At 52.4% G+C, this 23,422-nt stretch overlaps 1 protein-coding gene across 1 annotated transcript in view; it reads left to right on the forward strand.

Moving 5' to 3' along the window:
* Positions 1-23,422, forward strand: part of ITGA9 (integrin subunit alpha 9) — a 247,024-nt gene that overhangs the window by 183,752 nt on the left and 39,850 nt on the right. The window contains exons 20-23 of the mRNA XM_084902785.1: positions 215-294; positions 3,224-3,313; positions 5,756-5,864; positions 11,023-11,130. Coding sequence (XP_084758911.1) covers positions 215-294; positions 3,224-3,313; positions 5,756-5,864; positions 11,023-11,130 — 387 coding nt within the window. The remainder of the gene's footprint in view (positions 1-214; positions 295-3,223; positions 3,314-5,755; positions 5,865-11,022; positions 11,131-23,422) is intronic.

Raw genomic sequence — 23,422 nt, forward strand, 5'->3', positions numbered from 1 at the left:
GGTTGGGGTGGGAATGGAGAGCAACGGATCGCTGTTTCTCTCTTACATTGATGTTTCTCTCTCTCCCTCCCCCTCTCTCTCTAAAATACATAAAAACATTAATAAAACATATGTGCATACAAATAAAGCTTGAGTTTCCAGGGGTCACAAGCGGGGACGGTTGTAGCTAACCGTTTATGTGGGATGCCTGCTGACGCCGTGTCTCTTTCTTTAGTATGAATTCAGTGTGATCTTCGATACAAGCCATCTGTCTGGAGAAGAAGAAGTTCTCAGCTTCATCATTACTGCTCAGAGGTAAGAGGGGTTTCAGCTTTCTTTCCCAAAGGCGAGTGCTGCCGGAACCCGAAAGGTTCCGGCATCCTGGGCACTCGCCATGGTGCCCAGGATGCTGAGGAAATGGTTATGCGAGAGAAAGCCCCAAAGCGCCGGGGGAAGAAGATCTCGGGGTGGGGCGGGCGGGAAAGGGGGGTGCTTGTCTAATTCCACTTGCACAGCTACTGTCTCTCCCTGTCCTTGGAGGTCATCTAGGAGGGTCCTATGCATTCTCAGGTCACTCTTGGGTGATGCAAAATCCTGCAAGTCTCCAAGGCAAGTCTCTGAGCAAGTTCACAAATCCATAACCACAGTGTGGAGGGAAACTTGCCTTGGGGTGCCATCTTACTCTTACTGGCCCTCTCCCCTTTTCCTGGGCTGCTTCTCAGCCCTCCAGGCTCACAGCAGGGCTTGTGGGCCAGGCCAGGCCTAGGTTAACGGGTGCAGTGAGCGCCCACTGGGCTCTGCAGGTTCAAAGCTGACTCTTACCCTTTGGAAAAGGGAAAACCCAGCTCAACCTCAGCCTGTAGGCGGCCCGAGATACCTTCCCTTCTGCTGTTGAGTCTGCCCTCTGGGGCGCATTTTCACTTGGCAAACATCCATTAACCAAATATTTACCAAATATTAAGCTACTGTTTACCAAATACAGCGCTAGTAACAGTAATTGCAAGAACACCTCCTTCTGTGTGGCATGGGGAGACCCCCTAGCATCGGTAGCTTAACTATTAAAGATCAGATCCCCCCATTCTTGGAGTCACCAATGTCCAGGAAGCTGCATTATCTGTTACATGCACAGCAGAGCCTTTCCAGACTTTGGTGCCAATCTGGTCTGACTGCCCCCGAGGGCACCCGCAGCCCTCCTCTTCCCGCTGCCGCTGTGATGGAAAGCTCCTCAAAGCTCCTTATCTTGAAAGCTAGGGTCCCGCCTTCTTCCCGTCACCACCCTTTGGAAGCCTCTTGGAGGCCTCTTGCCCACGTGCGGACTCAGGAGGACACAATGTTGAGAGTAAACAGCTTCTCAAGAGCTCCCCTCTCAGCCGCCGCTCTTTGCCGGCCGCGGGGCCGCGTCCCCAGTCCCACGCTCGCTCACTGGATGACTGGGAGCCTTTTGATGTCTGGCCTTTTTATCTCAACTTTTCAACTCTGCTCCGTCTGGAGCGGTCCCCTGATGACAGGCGACACTGCTGGGCCTGAGCTGCCAGCGGCCACAGGTGGCTGGACACATGGCAGGGCAAGGGGCAGTGCTTCCAGCAGGAACTGATTCCGCTGACCTGGCAGGATGCCGGGGGGGGGGGGGGGGGGGGGAGGGCAGGCGGGGGGTTGCCACCCCATCCGTGTGTGCGGGCCTCCTGTCTCCTCCGGCTGTCATTGCCCCGGGAAGGAAGGGCAAAGGAGCGAGGCACCTGCTGCTTTTGCAAACGGTGGTGGTTGCCCTCTGAGCGATGGGTGTCACCCCATAGAGGGAAGACGGAAGATGGATGAGGAGTCTGGGGTCAGGGTCACGGAGCGCCATTGTTTCAGAACAATCGGAGAGAGGGGGAGAGGGGATGTGAGGGCTATTTAAGTAGTGTTGCATTCAGCACTTGCTGGGTGGGAGAGGAAGGCAGTAGGGGAATGGGGGGAAGGGGGCGGGGGCGGGAACTCTGCACACAGGCAGGGAACGGTGTGATGGGAGAAGTGCGAGGACCTCAGCGGGTCTGGGAGACTCGTATCCATCCTGGGGGGTGAACTTGGCTTGCTGCCGGAGCCCCATAGTCACACCATGTGATAGAAACAACCATCGATACCAGATCCAGCGACATGCACCCAACAGCCATGCCTTTTACCAAAGGCGGTCACTCCCCTGGAATAATCATCTCGATTCATATTGGAGATCTAGTAATTAAATAGTAAAGGGGAACTAGGTCTTCTCACGTCTTTTTCTCCTCTTCCTTCTTCCCATTTCTCCCCACAAGCCCCCAACCCTCCTATCAGGCAAGGGACTCCCAGTGGGAAAGCCCTGCTTGTGGAGGAGTCGGGCTGCCCTGGTTTGCTCTGGGTCCCTGGGCCCATTACCAAATCCCTCTGCTCCTCACCTGTCCCGGGAGGGGAATCCCTGGCATAGCAGCCGCTGCCCCCATGCCTTTGCCTTTGCCTTTGCAGGATGACCTCACAAGAATCCCAATCTCGTGTTTTCTCGCCCCAAAGGGGATGCCTGTAGGGACACACTGTAGCTTCAAGTCCACCGCGGGAGCTTCCAACCATGGGTGGTGACGGGGTGGGGGTGGGGTGGGTGGGGCGGGCTCTCCTGGGCTTGCCTGTTGTGGAAGAAGGGCGCCGCCTCCAGGTGGGAAATGGCTGTGATGCCCGCCACATCCCTTCCTGGCTGCAGTGCCCTAACCTTGCTGGTCTGCTGTTCATGGAACAGGCACCTATGGGTACTCCGTCTGCCAGTGCCCATCCATACCCCTGGGCACTCACCTGCTCCCGGCACTCATCACCCGCCTGAGGCTTCCTCTGTCCGGAGCCCACTCACCTGGGGGCACAGGGCAGGGGCCCGGGAGTTAATGCCCCCCCCCCCAGCCCCCATGCCCTGCGCTGGGAAGACTGCCTCCCGGAGTTCCCCAGCCAGTCAGTCGCTCACAGCCTTCCCCTCCTGGGACACATGCCTTCCCTGTCTTCCTCCCCTTCCTGTCTCTCTTCCCCTCTGGTGTTCCCTGGGGGCAGCTCCCCGGGACATCTTTGTGAGGGGGAATACCACTGAGGCCATAGTGTGCCCCCTGTGACTCTGTACAGGGCCCCAAAACAGGGCTGAGGATGAATCAGGAGCAGAGCGGCCATGGGGCAGGATGGGGTGAGGGGAAGGGATGCAGATTGAGCTCTGACAGGGAGCACGGGAGACCTGGTGCTGACCGTTCTGCATCCCCCGCAGCGGCAACACGGAGCGCTCCGAGGCCCTGCACGACAACACCCTCACGCTGAGGGTGCCGCTCATGCACGAAGTGGACACGTCCATCACGGGGTGAGTAGCCCAGGCCTGGGTGGCCAGAAAACAGAGGTGCTCTGCAGGGGACACCGTGCCTTGGATTTGCGTGTGTTGCCTGGAGTCAGTGGCCCTGCCACCTCCGGTCTCCCCAGCTCTGAGATGCAGGGTGAAGGCTCAGCGACGGGGACTCATGCCCTCCTCCCTCCTCATTCTTCCCCCTCTTCCCCCACCAGCCACCCACCCGGCGGGTAACATAAGAAGCTTGACGACAAGTTTAAGGCCCTTCACGTCTTTAAACGTCCCGTCCACCTTTATGTGCAAGTGTCCCAGCACCCACCCCTCCAAGCGCCTCCTGGCAGCAGGCAGCATGATCCCTGGGATTAACATTAGCCAGAGGCCGCGGGGCCAGCCGAGGCCGCAGCCAGAGCTGTCCCAGTGCCTGCTGGCTCGCAGTGGCGCTGGCTTTGTGTCTCTGTTCACCCCTCCTACAGAGCCGGCAGCTCTGCCCAATGTCTGCTGGTCTGGAGTGGGCAGGGGTCCCTCAGGATGGGCTCACCCCCCTGGCAGGGGACGTCCAGGGCATCTGTGCTGCTGGCATTGCTGGAAAGCAGGACTGTGGCCCCCAAACAGCCCTGTAGCTGTAAGTCCGTTACCAGCCAGGATCCAGGCCTGGGAAAAGGAGGACCCAGCTCCTGTTTCGGGCTTCGGGGAACAGAGCACAGACCTCCTGGATGGTGGGGAAAGTATTTGCATAATCCGTTTGGATCAAAGGAGAATCCACTGAACTCTGCTCCGAGGGCAAGCTGACCTTTCTGGAGGTTCAGAGTTTCTCTTTTTTCCATTTCCAAGTGTTCTGGGCCCCGTTGGCCAGCAGTGGAAATGCAAACACATCGCAATAGGAGTCATAGCGCACGCTGCCAGGGACCGTGGCATGGGCAGGCCTGCACTCCTGGCATTTTTCATCACGGACTTCAGACGTGAGGCACTGGTGGACTGTGTCTGCTCATTAGCATGCAGATTTGCCTTGTTCACAGCTCTGTCTTTAACCGTGTAGTTTATTTGCTTGTTTCGTCAGAGGCACAGTGAGAATGTGCCCTGAACGGAACCCTGTCCCCGGGGACAACAGAGAAAACACTGGCTCCCTTGATTCTGTTGTGTGAGCCTGCTGTGGGGCCCCGGGCAGCCTCGCTAGGAGGTGTGAACAGCCTCAGAGGAAGCCATCGGTTTAACAAGCTGGTCAGCCTCTGGTCTCTCCAGGAACACAGAACTGGGCGAGCCCAGGAACCAGTCCTGCCATTTGATAACCCTGGGACTGGCTGCATTTCTAAAGGAACACACTTACGGCGAAAATGGATGCATTGCTGTCCATTCGGACCTGGTACCCCACATCTTACACTGTTGGTGTTTAGGCAAGTGAGCAGCTTCTAGAATCTCATCTAGAACCCATTATTGGTCTGGGAATTTGAGTGACTCTAGGCCTCGTCTCATCTCAGACATGTTGATGCGGGCACCGTGGGAAGCATGCTGCAAACTGAGCTTGCATTCTTCGTCACGTTTCACACAGCCCCTGTGAGAAATCTGAAGAAAAATGCGACCATCGAACAGCCGCCACTTTTAAGGCCGAACTTCTAATAATTTTCAATAGTTTGACAAATTTAAATTTTTAAATGGTTCTGTCAGGGGGTGGAATTTAGGATTCCAAATCTGTAATTCACTTATGTTTATTTCCCAAAAGCTTGCCATGATCTTTCTTGCTTTACAGAAAGTTTTTCAGTGGCAAAACAGAACATGAATCATTTTGTAATCCAGTTTTTTTTAAGACCTGAAATCAGAGCTACCGGGGCCTTCCTCATCATCCTGTATAATAAAACGCTAACATGCAAATTGACCGAACAGCAGAATAACCGGTCGCTCAATACAGGAGCTGCCCCCTGGCAGTCAGTGTGCTCCCACAGGGGGAGCACTGCTCAGCCAGAAGCTGGGCTCATGGATGGTGAACCCAGTGGTGGTGGCAGGAGTCTCTCCCACCTCCGTGGCAGCACTAAAGATGTCTGACTGCTGACTTAGGCTCGCTTCCCCTATGGGCCTAAGCCAGCAGTCAGACATCCCCCGAGGACTCCCAGACTGCAAGAAGGCACAGGCCAGGCTGAGGGACACCCCCCGCCCCCCAATGCACGAATTTCGTGCACCGGGCCTCTAGTTTTAGAAATATAATCTCAGTACATATTTACATATGCAGCTTGTTGATTTGACATAAGGTGAGAAGTCACTGCTGGAAATGTCTGTTTAGAAAGCATATGTCTGGCTGTGTCCGTGAACAGGAGAGAGAACTATTGAGTCCAGAAGGAGAGCAATTGCTGGAAGACAACTGGGGACAGCTAGGTTCCTGAGACAGATGGTTGGGTTCTCAGGACAGGGGTGACCTTGGGCGGCTTGACCACGGGTTGGGATGATGGATGTCGTGGTTTCCTCTTTCAGAATCATGTCTCCAACCTCCTTTGTGTACGGCGAGTCTGTGGCCGCGGCCAACTTCATTCAGCTGGAGGACCTGCTGTGTCACTTCCAGCCCCTCAACGTCACCCTCCAGGTACCCACCCTTGCAGACGGGCTCTGCCACGGGGACCCTCGGGAGGGCCCCTGGGATGTATCCTCCGACAGGCAACGTGAGGGCCAGGCTATTTTCAGGAGACCCGTTCCCAGGCTGGTGGGCTGCAGTGTGGTGTGTGTGCATACGTGTTTTCTGCAAGCACACACAGACTTCCTGCCTTCCCTGGCTGGTGCTCTGCTATGTAGACCCACCCCCCCGCCCTAGCTTTTCAACACTTGCAAGGAGAGGTGCATGGTGACCATCAGGAGGCCTCCTGGTGCTGAGGCCCAGACCAGCAACCTGGCCCACATGGTCCCCAAAGCATCCTTTCAGTTCTCCATGTAATTGGATGGGGGTGGGAGGGAGACAGATAAAGACCAGAGGGAGTTATTTCAAATTCCATTTCGGGCAGGGCAGCCTCAAGGATTTGCCTCGTCCCCTTCCCCCTGGATCCTCAGGGCCACTCACTGTGGACTGGCCATCGCAGGGACAGCATTCCTTCTCTAAGCCAGGGGTGGGCAGACTTTCTGGAAAGGGCCGGAGGGCAAGTATTTTAGGCTGGGCAGGCCATGCCATCTCTAGGGCAACTTATTCAACTCCTGTAGCGCAGAAGCAGCCCCGGGCGATGCAGACACAAAACCGTGGTGATGGACACTGAAATTTGAATTTTCTGTCATTTTCATATGTCATGAAATGTTACTTTTTTTTTTTTTTTTTTACATTCCCTCTCCCCCCCAGCCACTGAAACACGTAAAGCCATTCTTAGCTCGCAGGCTGTGTGGAGACAGGCAGCGGGCCAGCTCTGGCCTGCAGGCCACAGGGTACCCACCTGCTCTAAGGCACCGATCTCAGGCCAGCCCTGTTCAACGGGAGACTCTGAATACAGAGCCCGAGGGGCCTCCGCATCCTCCAGTCCGTCCTCCTGTGTTGACCGACACAGGGACATGGAGGACAGGCTGCAGGGCCCAGAGCTGGGAGAGCCGGGGCCAGGCCAGGACCGGCCGGGCATTGAGCAGACACCCCGCTTCGCCCAGAGCTGTCCCCCGCCTCCTCTACACCCTTCCCCCTGGAGAAGGTGGTTTCCTGGCCTGGCACTCATTCCTGTGGTCAAATAAACTTTATTTTATTTACCTGTGGCTACTCATAGATGGACCAAGGGGGTGACCAGTAATGACGGGGTGAGGGTCCAGAGGACGTGGCAGTAAAACATCCGTGGGGGCGCACTAACAGTGTCCTCCCAGGCGAGAGACCTCAGCAGCCAGGATGGATAGCACATGGCCCCTGCTCTGAGAGGATGCACCTCCGGCCAGCCAGGCCCAGCTGTCACTCCCCAGGCCTGATTTATTGGGGGAGGAGAGGGGAGGGGAGGGAGGAAGGATGGGGTCAGAACTGCTTTTGAAACCTTAGAGCGATTGCTGGGAACAGGACCTCCCTTTCTGACTGGCTGCTCAGAATTCATTTATTTCCCTCCATTGCTTTTTGTAATTGGATGGGGGTGGGAGGGAGACAGATAAAGACCAGGGGGAGCTATTTCATTTTCCTTAAGTCACTTTCATTTTAATCACTTAGCTACTCTTAGAGTTCCTAGGTGTCCTGCAACAAAAGACACAGTCAAGAAAATTATTTGAAAGGGTTCCCTGGCCGGTTTGGCTCCGTGGATAGAGCATCGGCCTGCAGACCAAAAAGTCTCGGGTTCGATTCTGATCAAGGGCACGTACCTTGGTTGCAGGCTCCTCCCTGGCCCAGGCCCTAGTCAGGGCTTATGCAGGAGGCATCCAATCGATGTATCTCTCTTGCCATCGATGTTTCTCTCTGTCTTTCCCTCTCTTCCATCCTCCTTAAAAATCAATGGGAAACTATTCTCGGGTGAAGATGAACAAAAAATAAAAATGTGAAAGGGTTCGCATGGCACAGGCCATGGGGTGTAGAGGAGAGAGCAATGAGGAATAGCAGTTTACACAAAAGATTCAAAAATGTTATCTTCTCCTTAAAGAAAAGAAATCTGCGGGCATGTGGTTGGGTCATGTTTCTCTGGAGGCATTTTTACGGGGAGCTTAAAGTTTCGTGTTTCTAGACATCCGACCCCATTGAGGAGATGAGCTAGAGAGCCGGGGCCCGGAAGAGTGATGGACGTGCCCTTAGATGCACCCCGAGATTCCCAGTTGCCGGAGGAAGAAGATGCCATTCCGTCAGGATTAAGGGCGCTGGCTGGGACCGTCAGAGGGAGGTTCTCTTGTGTCAGCAAAAGCCGACAGTTTCCCCGAGCACTCTCTCACGGCCCGTTTTCCGGTGGAGCTGTCATTACTGTGACCATCTGCAGGAAGGCCACCGGCCACGCTGATGGTGCTGATGGCCAAGGAGGGGAAGTCATGGGGGAGGGGCGGGTCAGGAGTGTGGACAAGTCGCTTCTCCTTCCTTTTTCTGGCGACATCACTCCTGGAGGAGAACATAAGACTTTTTTTTTTTTCTTTTTAAGATAAAGAGATGTTGCTGTGGTGCCTTTTAAAAGCTATTGTCCAGTGAACGACACAGTTGATTCAAGACTCCACGGCACACGCAGATGGAAGAAAAGCAGGCAGACTAGTCTTAGGACTGGATCCTACATTTCACCAGGGCGACCTTAACAGAGACAGATCATTTGTTGACCAATGATAGGCTTTTTTTTTTTTCCTGTGTGGTTTTGTGCATGTGTGTGAGTGTGTTTAAATCAAGAGTCGATCAATTCCCTTACCTGAAAAAATGCTGGAAAACAATGCAGATTCTGCCCGAGAAAGAACATTTGCAGAGAGTGAAATGTGAAAATTTGTTAAAAATGAATGAAGGTGGCAATACAAGCCCTCAGTGAAGGAACGCCAATCAAACCAGTTTCTTCTTTCCTCCCCCCACGCGGGCTCTATCGGGGATCTCCCAGACAGGCCAGTAGATTTCCTCTCCGTTCTGTGCTCTCCGGTTTCACTTCAGATGGATTATGTCGGTTGTGGTTGGATATTCCCCTTCCTTTTCTTGTGTCTTAGGGTTGTTGTTCTTGGTGAATTTTGTTCCTCTTGAATCAAGAGTTGGCAATGACAGCTCATCTCTGCTCTATCTTTTTTTTTTTCCTTTGAAACAGAACCAACTATTGCCAAAAAAAAAAAAAAAAAAAAAAAAAAAAGTAAAGACACTTTTTTAAGGAGGAGCTGGCTGGAGCCAGATCCTGATACGTTCTGTCGTGTGTGCCCTTCTGACCTCAACTTCAGAGGCACCTGGAGCCCCTGAATTCTCTCTCCGGTCCCCAGGCTGTGGAGTGGCATTTCACTTCTTCCTTTCTCTTGCTCCTAACCCATCTTTTTTAAAAAAAGAAATAATAATAATAACATCTTATTGAGATACCATTCACATACCTTCAAGTTCATCCACTTAAAATGTGCAATTCAGTGGTTTTTAGCACATTTGCAGAACTGGGCAACGATCACCCTAACCTAATTTTAGAACATGTCACCACTCCCCAAAAAGAATCTCCTTATCCCTCTATTAGTTTCCTGTCGCTGCTGTAACTAATGGCCTCAAACGGAGAAGCCTAAAACAACACACATTCATCTTGGAGAGCCGCGGCCCAGAAGTCCGTGTGGGTCTCGCCGGGCTGAAATCTCCGTGTCAGCGGGCCGCGTGCCTATCCGGAGGCTCCAGGGGAGAATCTGCTTTCCTGCCTCTTCCAGCTTCTGGAGGCGGCCGCATTCTTTGGCCAGGGGTCCCCTTCACCTTCCCAGCCAGCGATGACTGGTTGACTCTGTGGACGCAAAGGGGTCACATGCTCACCTGACTCACTCAGGGGAGGCCTGTGTGGCTGCCTTGCAAACTCAGAGACTTAAAGTCACCCCAAAGGATGGTCTGAGATGAAAACTTTAACTAAAAGCAGTTATGGTGGGTAGTCAGGTCCTAAGCCAGTATCCTCCCTGCCCAAGGTCAATCTTTACCTTCCCTGAGCCTGTCTATTATTGTCTTTTTGCATCTACAATAACCTATCGTTGGGAAGTCAAAGTCGTTTTCCTTTTCCCGACCCACAGGCACCGCTCTGTGGAGACCACAGTCCCCTCGTTGTTACTGAGTTAATTGTTGACTGCATCCACCTGAGTAAAAGAAGTGTGTGTCTATCATTTCACTTCTTATCCAATCCCAGAGGTTTCCCCGCTTTGCTTTCTCCCGCCTCCCTCATCTGTCACCAGTGGAATCCATGTAACTCACATCTTCTCTCTTGACTGGAATGTCTAAAACGAAGCAGAAAACCGCCATTCTCCGGAGCATTATCCCAGTATATTGAGATTCTGCTTCCTGGCAATAACTGACAGTTTGGCTCAAATAAACTCATAAAATTTCTTTACAGGTTTGAATGTTTCTTTACATTAACAAGTCCTCTCACAACACATCTCCCTGGTTCTGACCCTGTGGCCTTCTTCTCTCCATAAGGACCCATGTGCTTCCCCTGCACCCGCCTGGATAATCCAAGATAAGCTCTTTATTTCACAGATTAGGACATGGATATCTTTGGAGGGTTGGGTGGGCATTCTGCTGCCTACCACACTCCCCATCTCCCCTACACCTCAACCCTAGGCCTCCACTAATCAACTTCCTGCCTCTACACATCTACCCATCTTTTTTCTTCTCCTGCATATCCCACTTTCTCCTTGAGTCTCATGTTCACCCTTCCCTCCGTCTCCTTTCTCTTATCGGTCTCTCTGTGGCACCACCTTTTCTCTCATTCCTCAGGAGATGATAGGCCGCTGGACACAGAAAATAGGGAGGACGATAGGGGGATGAGAGGGCTAACATTTTATAGGACCAAATGCTGGGAAAGGAAAGAGGCGCACAGATGTCATCGAGCAATGTTAGCAAGTGGTAACCTGTAAGTTATGGAGAAACCATATCCGCTGGACAGTGTAGTAAAACAGCCCTTTCTGTAGGTGAGATCATTTGGTTTTAGGACAACCTAGTTTGTCTCTGAGGGACAAGGACATTGAAATCTCCCATCATTTGATATTTCACTTTAAGTCGTGACCTTCTAGATCCCAAATCCTAGAACCTCTGTGAATCCCTTCAAATAAGTTCAGAGTGTATATTGCATGACATGAAATGAAGATCCTTCCTTCTGTTAACACGTGCCATGTGTTTCTCACACCTGCAGGTCTACAACACCGGGCCGAGCACCCTCCCCGGGGCATCTGTCAGCATCTCTTTCCCTAATCGACTGTCACCTGGAGGCGCAGAGATGTTTCACATCCAGGAGGTGGTGGTGAGTTCTCCTTCGTTTCACCCGTTGCTTTCAGACCGGAACCAGCTCATTCCCGTTTTGTGTTCCACCCGAGGGCCTAGGATGTTAACTCCTTCTAATCTTTGGAGACACCTGGAGAAGCTAGGAGACCTGTCACACCTGAATGTTTCCATTGGGGCAGTGTGGCTCATGCCATCAGAAGAACTTTTGGGGGAGAGGTCGGGGTTGGGTGTGGGCCTGATTTCTGGGGTACACTTCACTGACTCGGGAAACCCCAGCAACCATCTGCCGTCTTGACCATTGCCTGAATGCATTTTTCTGCCGGAAAGGTCCACAGCGTTCATAAAGCTTCTCAGAGCACGAACATTGGCTTATAAAACCTAAGTGCAGATTGAAGCTCAAGCTGATGCAGAATATGCCAGTCTTTCTGGTCCTGAGTCCACTCTAGGTGGTTTTGTCTCAAGAGAAGCCGGGTAACCAGCAGGAGGTCATTCCCATGGCCTCTTGACTTCCTTGGTTCCCAGGCTACCATGTTCCCTTGGTTCTGCCTTTCTCGCTGGCTCTTCTCATCTCCCCAGCTTCTGCAAGGTCCAGCGTCTCCTTGTTTCTCCACTGGGGCTCAGAGATCTCAGCCCGACCCGTGGCTGTATATTCAGTCTGTGCTGGATTCAACAAATACTTTGCACTCAGAGCACTGGCTTCCTGTGGGGAATGAAACAGGAAAAAAAAAAAATCCTCATTTCCAGACCTCGTGTAGGTTCGGGTGGAGATAGACAGAATACATAAATAAGACAGACATGGTGTATCATGCCCCTGGTAAATGCTGTGGAGAAAAGTAGACAGGGCGAGGACTCCGCAGGCGGGTCTCCCTGAGACCTTCCTTGGGGAGGGTTAGGGGGGACCAGGGCTGTCTCAGGAGTTTGTAATGTGATATTTGCATATGAAGGCCCCGCCCAGTCAGCTTCCTGAGAATTTACTCTCCTTGGTTTTAGCCCTATTTGGTTTCTCTCCTTAGAAACGCTGCCCCCACAACCCCCACACTGCCCGGGCACAGTGTCCACGCTGGGCATCGGGGAGTCCGGGTGTGTGTGCTCGTGGGCGCTCACTCGGGGGGAGCTTTCTGCCTCAAAGCAGATCGCTCACTCCGCTGGCAGAGGCAGTTGACAGGAACACCGATCTCCAAAGCTGGCCGGCTGTGGGGGCACCGTTTGCATGAGAAGCATCCTGGGTTTTACGACTTGGTTGTGCAGGGAGGGTAATTGCAACAAGAAGTCTCCCCTGCAGCAGGCCTGCTGGAGGCCAAGACTTCACTTGTACATAAGCCAGGCCTGGCACTTTAAAGCAGCCCCGCAACTAACCCACAGCAGAATCCAACAACTCTCTCCTCCCCCGCTTCCACCCCAGCATCTACTCTCCCCACTGGCGAACACATGTTCTTTTTTTCCTCCGCCTTTACCCTCAGTTTTTTTTCTGTAAAAAATTCAAGGACTCGCTCTATCCCACATCAGCGCTCATCCTGGGTGGGAGGTGCCTGCTCTAAGAGGTCAAGGCTGAGGAACCCTCCCCAGGATGCGAAGTCCGTGGGTGAAGTGCATGCTTTTCCTCGATATCCTGTCACTTAAGTGATGTCATGTAAAGTGAGCCATTCCTAACACAGCTCATGCTGTAAGATGAGGGGATAAGAGAGGGAAGCGGGGGAGGGGAGAGGGATTTCTGGCCCCGGGGTGGATTTGGGGATTACAGGATCTAACCCGGGGCCTTTGAACAGAACACAATCAGGACATCTCCTCAGGACAAAGGGTCTGTGTTCCCACCAAGTGCCCTGCGTGGAGCCTTTCTGCTCCCGCTGGAAGTGCGTTTTCTATGACTATCGGATTCTCCATGCTCCGATTCCTCTGACCTTTTCTGAGCTAAAATGGGAAATGGTTGCCTGGCTCCCGCTGTGGAGTTGGGCTGTTGCTTAGTCATTTTTCCCACTTTTCTTCCACAAAAGATCATAAGAGACAGACAGACAGACACCCAGACATCAAGGTGTTGTTCCGCTTAGGTTTGCATTCATTGGTTGCTTGTTGTATTCGCCCCGACTGGAGCTTGAACCTGCAACCTTGGTGTATCGGGAGGACACCAACCAACTGGGCTACCCAGCCTGGGTCTGATCGTAATTCCTTTGGTTCTCTTTTTCCTGTCTTGGGCCCTTCTCTTTGCTCTCTCCATACGGTCCAAATAAATAAAAATTCAAAACCGAGTGCCAGGCAGAGATGCCTCTTTACTCAACCTCTCCTCCTCACAAATGTAATTACTCAGGCAGGTAGGACCCCGTTAGCCGTTTGAGAACTTGCTAACTTCCACTCCTAAATATTTCTCTGTGTAACCCTCAGGCACCCAGAGATTCTCTGTAAAAAAAAAAATATATAATAATAATAATAATAATAATAATAATAATTTTAAAAATCAACAAGGAGATCTCAATGGCCAAAACCATGAAGTTCAAAACCCTGCACAGCCCACCTTTAGGCCAATATCCTCTGCCTCCAGCCTCATCCCTGACCTTGTCTTCCAGCCACTCTGGACCCTGAAGGCTGCTGAACCACCCACCATGCACCTCCCCGGGCCCCCTTGAGCCAACGCACACCTCAAGACCCAATTCACACATCCTCTCTGCCACTCAACCACCATCACAAATATTTCCTTCTGCCTTAGGACAGGTGTGTGTCCTGACACATCTGTATACACTACAACACATCTAGCGTGCACCCCGTATGTTCCAGAAACTCAGCAAATTGGCATTGAACTGAAATCCCCAAGTAGAGTTGCTTTGACAACTTCCTTTAACCCACAGCAGAGGTTGCCTTAGTTTCAACGTGGACATAAATAAAAAGGGCTGAAGAGCCTGCCTCGCATGGCTCAGTGGTTGAGCGTCGACCGGTGAACCAGGAGGTTATGGTTCAGTTCCTGCTCAGGGCACATGCCCAGGTTGTGGGCTCAATATCCAGTGCGGGACATGCAAGAGGCAGCCAGTCAATGATTCTCATCATTTATGTTTCTATCTCTCCCTCTCCCTTCCTCCGAAATAAAAAATATTTTTAAATAAAAAATACAAAGGGCTGAATCACGTGTCAAATATAGAGGCTTCCAAGAGCAAATTCAAACTCTAAAATTTTGGCCAGAAGTATCATGAAACCTCTCTCTCTCTCTCTCCTCCTCCTCTTTTCCCCTTCTCTTCTTTCCCTTCTTTTGCCCCCTTCTTTCCTCCCTCCCTCTCGCCCCCCCCCCCACACACACACACAGTCTGCTGATTTCAGCCATAGGCTCAAATCATTTTTTTTTTCTTTTTCTTCTTTCTGCACATGCCTGAGTATGAGCTGAATAGCCAAGTTCCTGAAATAGGTCAGGATTAGGTTGGCTTCGGCTTTTTTTGTTTTTCTCAACAGAAGCCAAACACTTAGAAAGGGGGAGATGGCTGACAGAATTCTGGAGTGCGAGTTACGTTCCTGGACTCAGGGCTCCGGGCTCCGGGCTCCGGGCTCCGGGCTCCGTTTCAGTTCCGGACGGAGGGAGAGAGCGTGTGTCCCGGGGGGTGAGCCAGGCCTCTGCCTGGCCTGGTCTTGCACAGTGAGGTCCAGAGGCTGCCCTTTCACCTGCGTGGACAGAGCCCAGGAATCAAGCCCACGGGGCCTCTCCCGCTGACCCGGGCGCCGGTCTTCTCAGGAGCCCGGGGGCCTGCGGTGGGGCTGCGGGGACGTCTGGAAGCAGGAAAGCCTCCTTGCGGGGTGTGGCCCCCCGGAATGCCCATGTGTGGGTACCTGGTGTTTTCTGGCCTTAAACGTCGCCCATCTCACAGTTGACTTTCCTTCGTTCCTTCCTCTGTTCCTTCAAAGCAGCGTGTCAGGAGCCCTGGCGGGGCAGGGGTGACGGGTCGTTACCAAAGTCAGTCACAGGAACCCTCACTGAGGATCCAGAGGCTCACCGGCCAGGGCCCAGAAACATGTATTCTCACGTGGCCAGCGAGGACGGGTTGTGGCTGCTGTGGGCGCACAAAACCAGGAGAACCCCTTTCTGACAGACACCCCAAGTGGCTCCCGAAAGCAACTTGACAGCAGCGTCAGGCACGGACGAGGCATTATCTCCCCGGCTCAGGGAGCCACTTCACTCACTCACTCCTCCTTCATAATCGAAACTTACCCCCCAGGGCGGCGGTCGGCAAACTCATTAGTCCACAGAGCCAAATATCAACAGGACAATGATTGACATTTCTTTGGAGAGCCACGTTTTTTAAACGTAAATTTCTAACGCCACTTCTTCAACATAGACTCGCCCAGGCCGTGGTATTTTGTGGAAGAGCCACACTCCAGGGGCCAAAGAGCCACGTGTGGCTCGAGAGCTGCAGTTTGCCGACCACGGCCCTCGAGTATGCCTCCCAGAAGCCAGGACACTTTAGGCTTCATGACTGACATGTAGCTTTCTCTTTTCACCGCTCTGATGGCTCAGAAGCCGTGTAAGAGGTCAGACAGATGGTCGCCCACACAACGATGGGAAAAATGAATCCTTTAGCTTTTGATGAAGGGGCGATGATAAAGTGTCACACGTAGTAAACGCAGAGGTCACTCAGCGAGTCCGTAGGAGTGCTGCTTTATCCTCTACCGGAAGATGAGTCCAGGAGCTAGAAGCAGAATTTAAAGAATCCCATACAATTCCGGGAACTGTGTTGGGTCCCACGGGGCCAGAGGGGCTGGGGAGGCGGGGCGCCGTGACTGACTCATTTATTATCCAAATCAGCAGACCGTTCTGCTCCCAACTGTGTCATTATCTGTGGAAGGAAAACATTTGTGGCATGCATGTCAAGTGCTCAGATAACGTATTTCTGTCTCGCTGTTTCACGAAAGAGCGTCTGGCCGCATCTGGAAATTCTTTGGTGTCACCGCGTCTCCGAAACTGCATCCCATCTGTATCCCTTTAACTGGGGTACAAGGCCACGCTGGTGACGCGGGCCCCTCTGGGAGGCCGGGTCTCTGGGAGGAGCAGCAGATGAGTTCTCTGTTTTACCGGGCAGCCTGCTGGGGGCCTGCACGCTGTGCTTGTGCAGGGTGTCGGCCTGTCACACCCAGGGGAAAGGGTGTTGGGGGGGTGGAGAGGGAGCTCCGTTGTTTTTTAGCCAAAACCTAGAGCTAATGGTGGGGGTGCTGAGAGTCATTAGCTGGTATCCTAGAAAGTGCGATTTTTTTTTTTTTTACGAAATAATGGCAGACTCCTCAAAATTGTCCAGTACATCATGTTCTCTCCTCCCCTGGGACATTGGTTTTGAGGCTTCGCCCCTTTATTTTCTGTTTCTCCCCTTCATTTTCTGTTTCCGTTTTGGTCTCAGTAACATCCTGACCTTTCAGATCTGGTATGACTTTTCGCAGTGGTGCTGGGCTTCCAGGGTGGGGCAGGGGGGTGAGGAAAACAGGTGTTTTCTTTAAAAGATCATTTTCAACTGGGAAGAGAGAGGGCACCTAAAGTGCTTCTCTCTTCTGGCTTTTTAAAGGTCTTTCCCTTTCCGGAAATTAAATGGCGTGACGTCATTCGTGAACTTCTTGCTCCTCCCACTCCATCCCCGTCTCTGCAGCTTGGGCAGCGAGCTGGGATTATGGGCAGCTGCTACCCCGCTCTCCTTCCTCCGTTTCAGTACAGAACAGAACATGGCTCTTCATTTGAGGCTCAGGGCTCAGAGGGGATGTCCAGAGCTGGATCCCCATTTCACTCACCTCATACCCTTGTGATCATCAAAGTGTTTTTTTCCTGTTGTCTGTCCATGTGAACATGTTGGAGTCTCCAGCTACACCCAGAGGCAAATACCAGAAAATCAGAACGTACTGAACTAATACACAAGGGCGCCCTTTCCACAACGTGAAAGAATCTGTAACTCTTCAGAAGGGCCCACCAAAGAATGCCTCAGAGAGCGCCTTCCTTGACGTGATATGATGCACACACAGAGAAAGTGTGTTCTCAACCTTGCGAATGCATCCACAGCATAAAGCCTGGCATGGTTAGTAGGAGAGGCTACCCAAATGGTTGTCACCATTTCTCTACTGTTTCAATACCAATAGTGTCATTGATCATTGAAAAATGAGGTACATGAATGGATCCACACATTCTAGGTTATTTGGAAAGGCCTGAAACGAATGGTGATAACATGAAAGCATCTGTCCTAGGATTTATGATTCACGTATTGTCATCTTTTACTGTTCTTTGGTCAATACGAAGAAACATTCAATAGTAAATCATAGCCATGAGACTTAACATAAGGCACAATATAAAGGACTGTAACACAGTTATCACAGTTCACCTTTTGTGGAATGGGAAATTGAGTTCTTATTTATCCCTTGAGTAATAAACATCTTAGGTTGGCCTCATGAACTGTTTGGTATCATTTCTCAATCATTTTATGAATACTACTAGAGGTGCAGTGCACTGGTGGGGTCCCTGGGCCTGGTCTGTGGGGATCGGGCCGAAATCAGCTCTCCGACATCCCCTGAGGGGTCCTGGATTGTGAGAGAGCACAGGCCAGGCTGAGGGACCCCACCGGTCATGATCGGGGCCAGGGAGGGACCATAGAAGGGTTCCAAGGCATGTCCTGCCCATCTCACCCAATCCCAATCAACTGAACCCTAGCAGCAAGCCAACCTACCATTGATTGGAGCATCTGCCCCCTGGTGGTCAGTGCGTGTCGTCGAATGGTCAAACAAAGGGTTGGACACTTAGCATATTAGGCTTATTATATAGGATTTTTACTTCAAACCTTGGAGTTCTAAAATTAATGTCACCAGAGCCACTGGGGTCAATGGCCAGCCTCCCGTGGCAGAAAGGGAACTTGTGTCTTCTGGTGCCTTGAAATGAGCAAAGGAGGCATGCAAAACATTCTCTGGGTTTTCAAAGTCAAGGGGCATGTGAATTCAGAGGGACAGGTGGCCAGGCAGGGGGCGGGTCATGTTTACCCAGTTGCCATCAGCTGCAGTGGGTGTAACACGAGATGGAAAAGAGGCCCAAGGATGTAACCAAGAACATAAATCCTGTGATTAGCAGATAAATGTCAGTTAACAGGAAACATGTGTTTTCAGAGAGTGAATCTATGCCCCCTTTCATCCAAGTCACTTCAACAAACAGAGCTTAGATCCGCTTCACCCGAGACCCACGCTGGTGAGGACGCCCAGCCTGCTCCACGGAAAGCACTGAGTTGTCGCTGAGTGGGTTCCTCTGCTGATCGAATCTTCCCATTTTTCTTTCCTTGGATGTGAGTGCATTCAAGGCAGTGATGCACTCTGAACTCGAGTCACAGACACATTGGTGACCTTTCCCATCCCCAGAACCCAACCAGCCAGAGCAGTGGTCTGCAAACGGCGGCTTGAGAGCCTCATGTGGCTCTTTGGCCCCTTGCGTGTGGCTCTTCCACAAAATACCACGTGCGGGCACGCAGTACAGTGCGATTGAAACTTCGTGGCCCATGCGCAGAAGTCGGTTTTCGGCTCTCCAAAGAAATTTCACTCGTTGTACAGTTGATAGTTGGCTCTGTTGACTAATGAGTTTGCCGACCACTGAGCCAGAATACAGCCAAGGAATGGGCCAGTAGAAAGAGGGCATCCATGCCTTAGCTTGTTGGAAATATATCACTAGGACCACATGTCCCAGGTAGAAAGTGGTTCCTCTGTTTGAGCCACATTGATCACGTCTGGATAACTGGCTCCTCCTAAGATTCGCCTACAAGGCCCTCCCCCAGGTTCAGGCCCCCCTCTCCTGCCTCATTCCAGACCACTACGACCCAACATTCACCCAATGCTTTAGCCGGGTTGAACTCTAGGCTCTCTAGACTTCACTCTACTGTTTGTGCCTCCATGTTTTCTGCATGTGCTGTTCCTCTCTGCCTGGAATTACCTTCCTCCTTCTCTCTTCACGCTCCAAAAGTTTCTTTCTTTTTCTTTCCTTTTTTTTTTTTAATATATTGAATTTTTACAGAGAGGAAGGGAGAGAGATAGAGAGATAGAAACGTCAAGATAGAGCTCTTCTGTCTGGTTGACTCCCCCACTTCACTCTCAGAGAGAGAGAAACATCGACCAGCTGCCTCTTGCACACCCCCTACTGGGGATATGCCCGCAACATGCCCTTGACTGGAATCGAACCTGGGACCTTTCAGTCCGCAGATGGACGCTCTACCACTGAGCCAAACCAGCTTCAGCCAAAAGTTTCTTTTTTCATCCTCCAAGGTCCACCAGAAGTGCCACCTCCCAATCAGACATGCAGATCATGACAGGGGCTGACTTGCGGATAGAGGGAGAAATTTATAATCATAATAGGAGCTCTGCTCTGAGGTCTGTTGAAAAGATAAACCATAAGATGCTGATCCAGGCCCCGGCTGGGTGGCTCAGTTGATTAGAACATCGTCCATACACCAAAATGTTGCAGGTTTGATTCCTGGTCAGGGCATATAAGGGAGGCAACCAATCGATGTTTCTCTCACTCTCTCTCCCTTCCTCTCTAAAATCAATAAACATATCATCCGGTGAAGATTTAAAAAAAAAAAAAGAAAGAAAGAAAAAGATGACCCAGGTGTGGTTGGGACAGAGGCCATTCAGCCAGAGTGCGAGGAAGGTGGAGCAGGACCGTGATCATCCTGCCGGGGATTTTGGAGATGAAGCTCATATATCCAGCGCCAATGCTGACAGGTACAAGATAGGTTACTTAACGTCTGTGAGCCTGAGTGTTCTTAGCTCTAAACTGGGAGTGGAAAATGAGGGAACCAGATGTTCCGGTTTGCCTGCCGCTGATCTATGTCTAGCATGCTCTTCTGTCTGGTTGACTCCCCCACTTCACTCTCAGAAATGTCCCCGTTTGGACAATAAACTATAATATATGGTCACCCTACTGATAGCAGTACCCTCTGCGCATGGCGGTTTTTAAGGGTGCGGTGTATGCCCAGAGCACTTAAAATAGTAGCAAAATAGTAGCTAGTGTTAGCTGGTATTCGTTCTATTTGTATTTGAACTTAGTATAGAGATGAGAATTGGTTTCCTGGGACGTGAGACCTAGAAAACAGATGGGAGGACTCTGGTGTCCCTCCAGTCCTCAGGCCCAGGGGCAGACACTGTGTTAAGGCTGCTCTGAACTGGGGTCCTGGAAAGATCTGTGTGTGTGTGTGTGTGTGTGTGTGTCCCCCCCCCCCCCCTGTCTCTCTGTCTCTCTCTCACTTTAGGTCAGCAAACAACTCTTGGTGCCTTATGCAGGCTCGTCTCCTGAGGCTACAACATGGACATCCCATTTCCTCTAACCCTGTTATTAGACCATCGCAGCCTGGAGAGTCTTTAGCAAAAGCTCTAGATGTTCCTTCAAATCATAACATTCGAAACAAAGCGGGGATTCTCTTTTTCAGTATCACACCCTGATTCATCCTTTGAACCCAGTGTTTCATGAAACGAGGCTCTGCCAGACCACCTGGAGCGTGCACACCACCCTTAGGCCCGGTCCTTCTGACCCAAAGGCTCCCCCGACAGAGGCTGGCCTGGACCCTGCCACCAAGGGAAGTCCACACACACACACACACACACACACACACACACACACCGGGGCTCCCAACAAGCTCCCGAGTCACCATTATCTCTTGGCTTCCACTTGCACAATGTTTTCCTTGGGGTTGGGACAAGGGAATGGGGGGAGGGACCAACTGCCGACAGAAAACCCTCAATAGCCGCCTTCGCCGAATGCAGCCGTGACCCTGAACCCCGCATCGCGTTGGCCTTTTCTGGGTGTGTGTGAAGCCCTTTTAGTCACATTCCCACAGACATGGATGTCTTCCAGCCCCCAGGGGTCGTGGAAGATAAGCAGCCATGTCGTGGGAAGCATTTGGACTCACGGAGTCTGGAAAATAGATGAGCGGTGAGTGGGCAGAGGTGAGCAGGGGGCAACAGCCACAGAGCCCTTGGCCAGACAAGGAAACGAGGCTGTTAGACGTTGGCACCATGGTGCTTGGATGGTCTGCAGAACAAGAAGAAGGCATTACTGCCCCTGAATTTGTGCAAAGAGGCTGGTTAGAGCCAAGCTGTGTGTTGGGGGAGGGGAGGTGGTCAGCAATTGCTTACCTATTTAATGTGAGATTAGGTGACCCCATCTGTTCGGTTCCCCGTCAGGGCACATGCCCAGGTTGTGGGCTCCGTCCCCAGTAGGGGGCGTGCAGGAGGCATCCCTTCGATGTTTTGCTCTCACATGCATGTTTCTCTCTCTCCCTTCATCTCTGTGTAAAAACCCATCTTTTAAAAATGCATGGATAGGCCAAGACTGGTTTGGCTCAGTGGATAGAGCGTCTGCCTGTGGACTGAAGGGTCCCAGGTTTGATTCCGGTCAAGGGCATGTACCTTGGTTGTGGGCACATCTCCAGTAGGGAGTGTGCAGGAGGCAGCTGATCGATGATTCTCTCTCATCGATGTTTCTAACTCTCTATCCTTTTCTCTTCCTCTCTGTAAAAAAATCAATAAAATATATATATTGTTTAAATGCACAGATAGTCCTCAAAGCGTGGAATTAGCAACCAAGGCCTACCTTCGTGACTGCATAGGCCACCACCCTCATTTTACACCTGGGGAAACTGAGGCCCCGGAGACCCGAATGGCACAGCAGTTAGGAGGCAGAGCGAGGCTGAGGCCTGGGACCATCGAGTGTTCATCAAGGCTGTCTGTGCCATATGGGACTCCGTAGTGGTGCCACTTACGCCCACAACCAATCACATGACCTTGATGAGTCATGGAATTCGGGGCCTCTGGTCCCTTATCTGATAGCTGAGGCCTCGGGTCCACATGACCTTGGAGCTGCCTTCCAGAAACAACATTCCAGGATGCTCTGTTCCCCTTCCCACCCAGGACGTGGGGTGGCCTGGACTCCCGGCCAGCAGGCACTTTTATCTCCATGGTCTAAGCAAGAGTCTTTTTTTTTCTTTTTTCTCTCCGCACCCCCCCGCCCCCCAGCAGCAGACCTAGGTCACAGTGGAGGACTCTTAAAGATTCCCAGGCTTCTAGGCTACTGGTTCCTTCCTTGTGACCAAGGTCAAAATAGGAAGGGATGGCTTCCCTCCGCCCCCACCCCTCCGTGACTGTCACCCAGCCCCAGCCTCGTCCTCCAAATCTGAGAGAGAAAGGTGGATGCAAGCAGATCTCTGGAGCCAGATGGCCTGCACCCCAGCCCTGCTCTGCCACCTGCCATGGGGGCTGTCGGGGGGGGGAGGGTTGGGGGGGGGGGCACGCCAATGCCTCTGGCAGTCATCTGGCCTCCTCTGGCCTCTTGGTGGGGATACTGATAGCTCTCGCCTGGTGAGAGTGAGGACAGGATGAGTTTGTTTGTGTAAAACACTCAGAGCCTGGCACGCAGTAGGGCTGCACAGTGCTGGGTATCACTGTGGCTGTCACATAGTGTATCTCATACACATAGAAACATGCCTCCCCTCGGTGGCCCTGGCCAGAGACTGCCGCTCCGTTTTAGCCGAGGGAACGTCACAAGAGGGTTCGGGGTCTGAATCAGACCCGGCAACCAACCGCCTCCCTTTGAAAGCGGACCACCCGGAACCTCCCGGGAAAAACAAAACAAAAAAACACACGCCGCCTTCCCGATTGAAGTGAGGCCCACGTAACCACAGTTGGGAGCACAACTGGCTGAGATTTCCATCCGCCACAAACTCGGGCTCGGCTTCCCTTCTCCAGATGCCCCGGGGGCCCGGTCAGATGTCACATCCATCACATCATGTCGCCGTCATCGCCCTGTTCCCAGGCCGCCCCGGAGCCTCCCGGGGCAGGACGGGAACATGAGGTTCAGAGCCAGGCCTCTGCCCTGCGGTCTCGGGTTGTTCCTCACCCCCTCGCCCCGCCGTGCCCAGCTCCCTGCCCTCTGGGCTGGGGTCTCCTGGGGATGGTGGCGCCAGGATCCCCCCAAAGCACGCTGGCAAAGCTGGCTGGTATATGGCTCTGCTCCCACACTTTCTCCCCTGGGTTAGAAACCCAAAGCGCCGATTTGCAGAGCCAGGGGGAGCTCTGCCCGCTCCGCCTCCCCGATTGTAATTAGGACGATGCAGCCTTCAAGACGCAGGCCTTCTGTTCCCCTGAGCCCGCACCGAATGTGTCTGGGAGGCCGGGCCTGATGGTCTCGGCAGAGGAGTGTAGGCCACTGGCGGAGGGGGACCATTTTCCGTGGCCGAGCAGCCGCTGTCCACTCCGGAAGACCCACACGCTTCAGGGGGAAAAGTGATTCAATTAAGAACGTGAGCACACAACTTGAATGCTCAAAGGCTCCTCGAGCAACATGT

The sequence above is a fragment of the Pipistrellus hanaki genome (genome assembly GCF_964339955.1).
Source record: "Pipistrellus hanaki genome assembly, chromosome: 13".
NCBI lineage: Eukaryota > Metazoa > Chordata > Mammalia > Chiroptera > Vespertilionidae > Pipistrellus > Pipistrellus hanaki.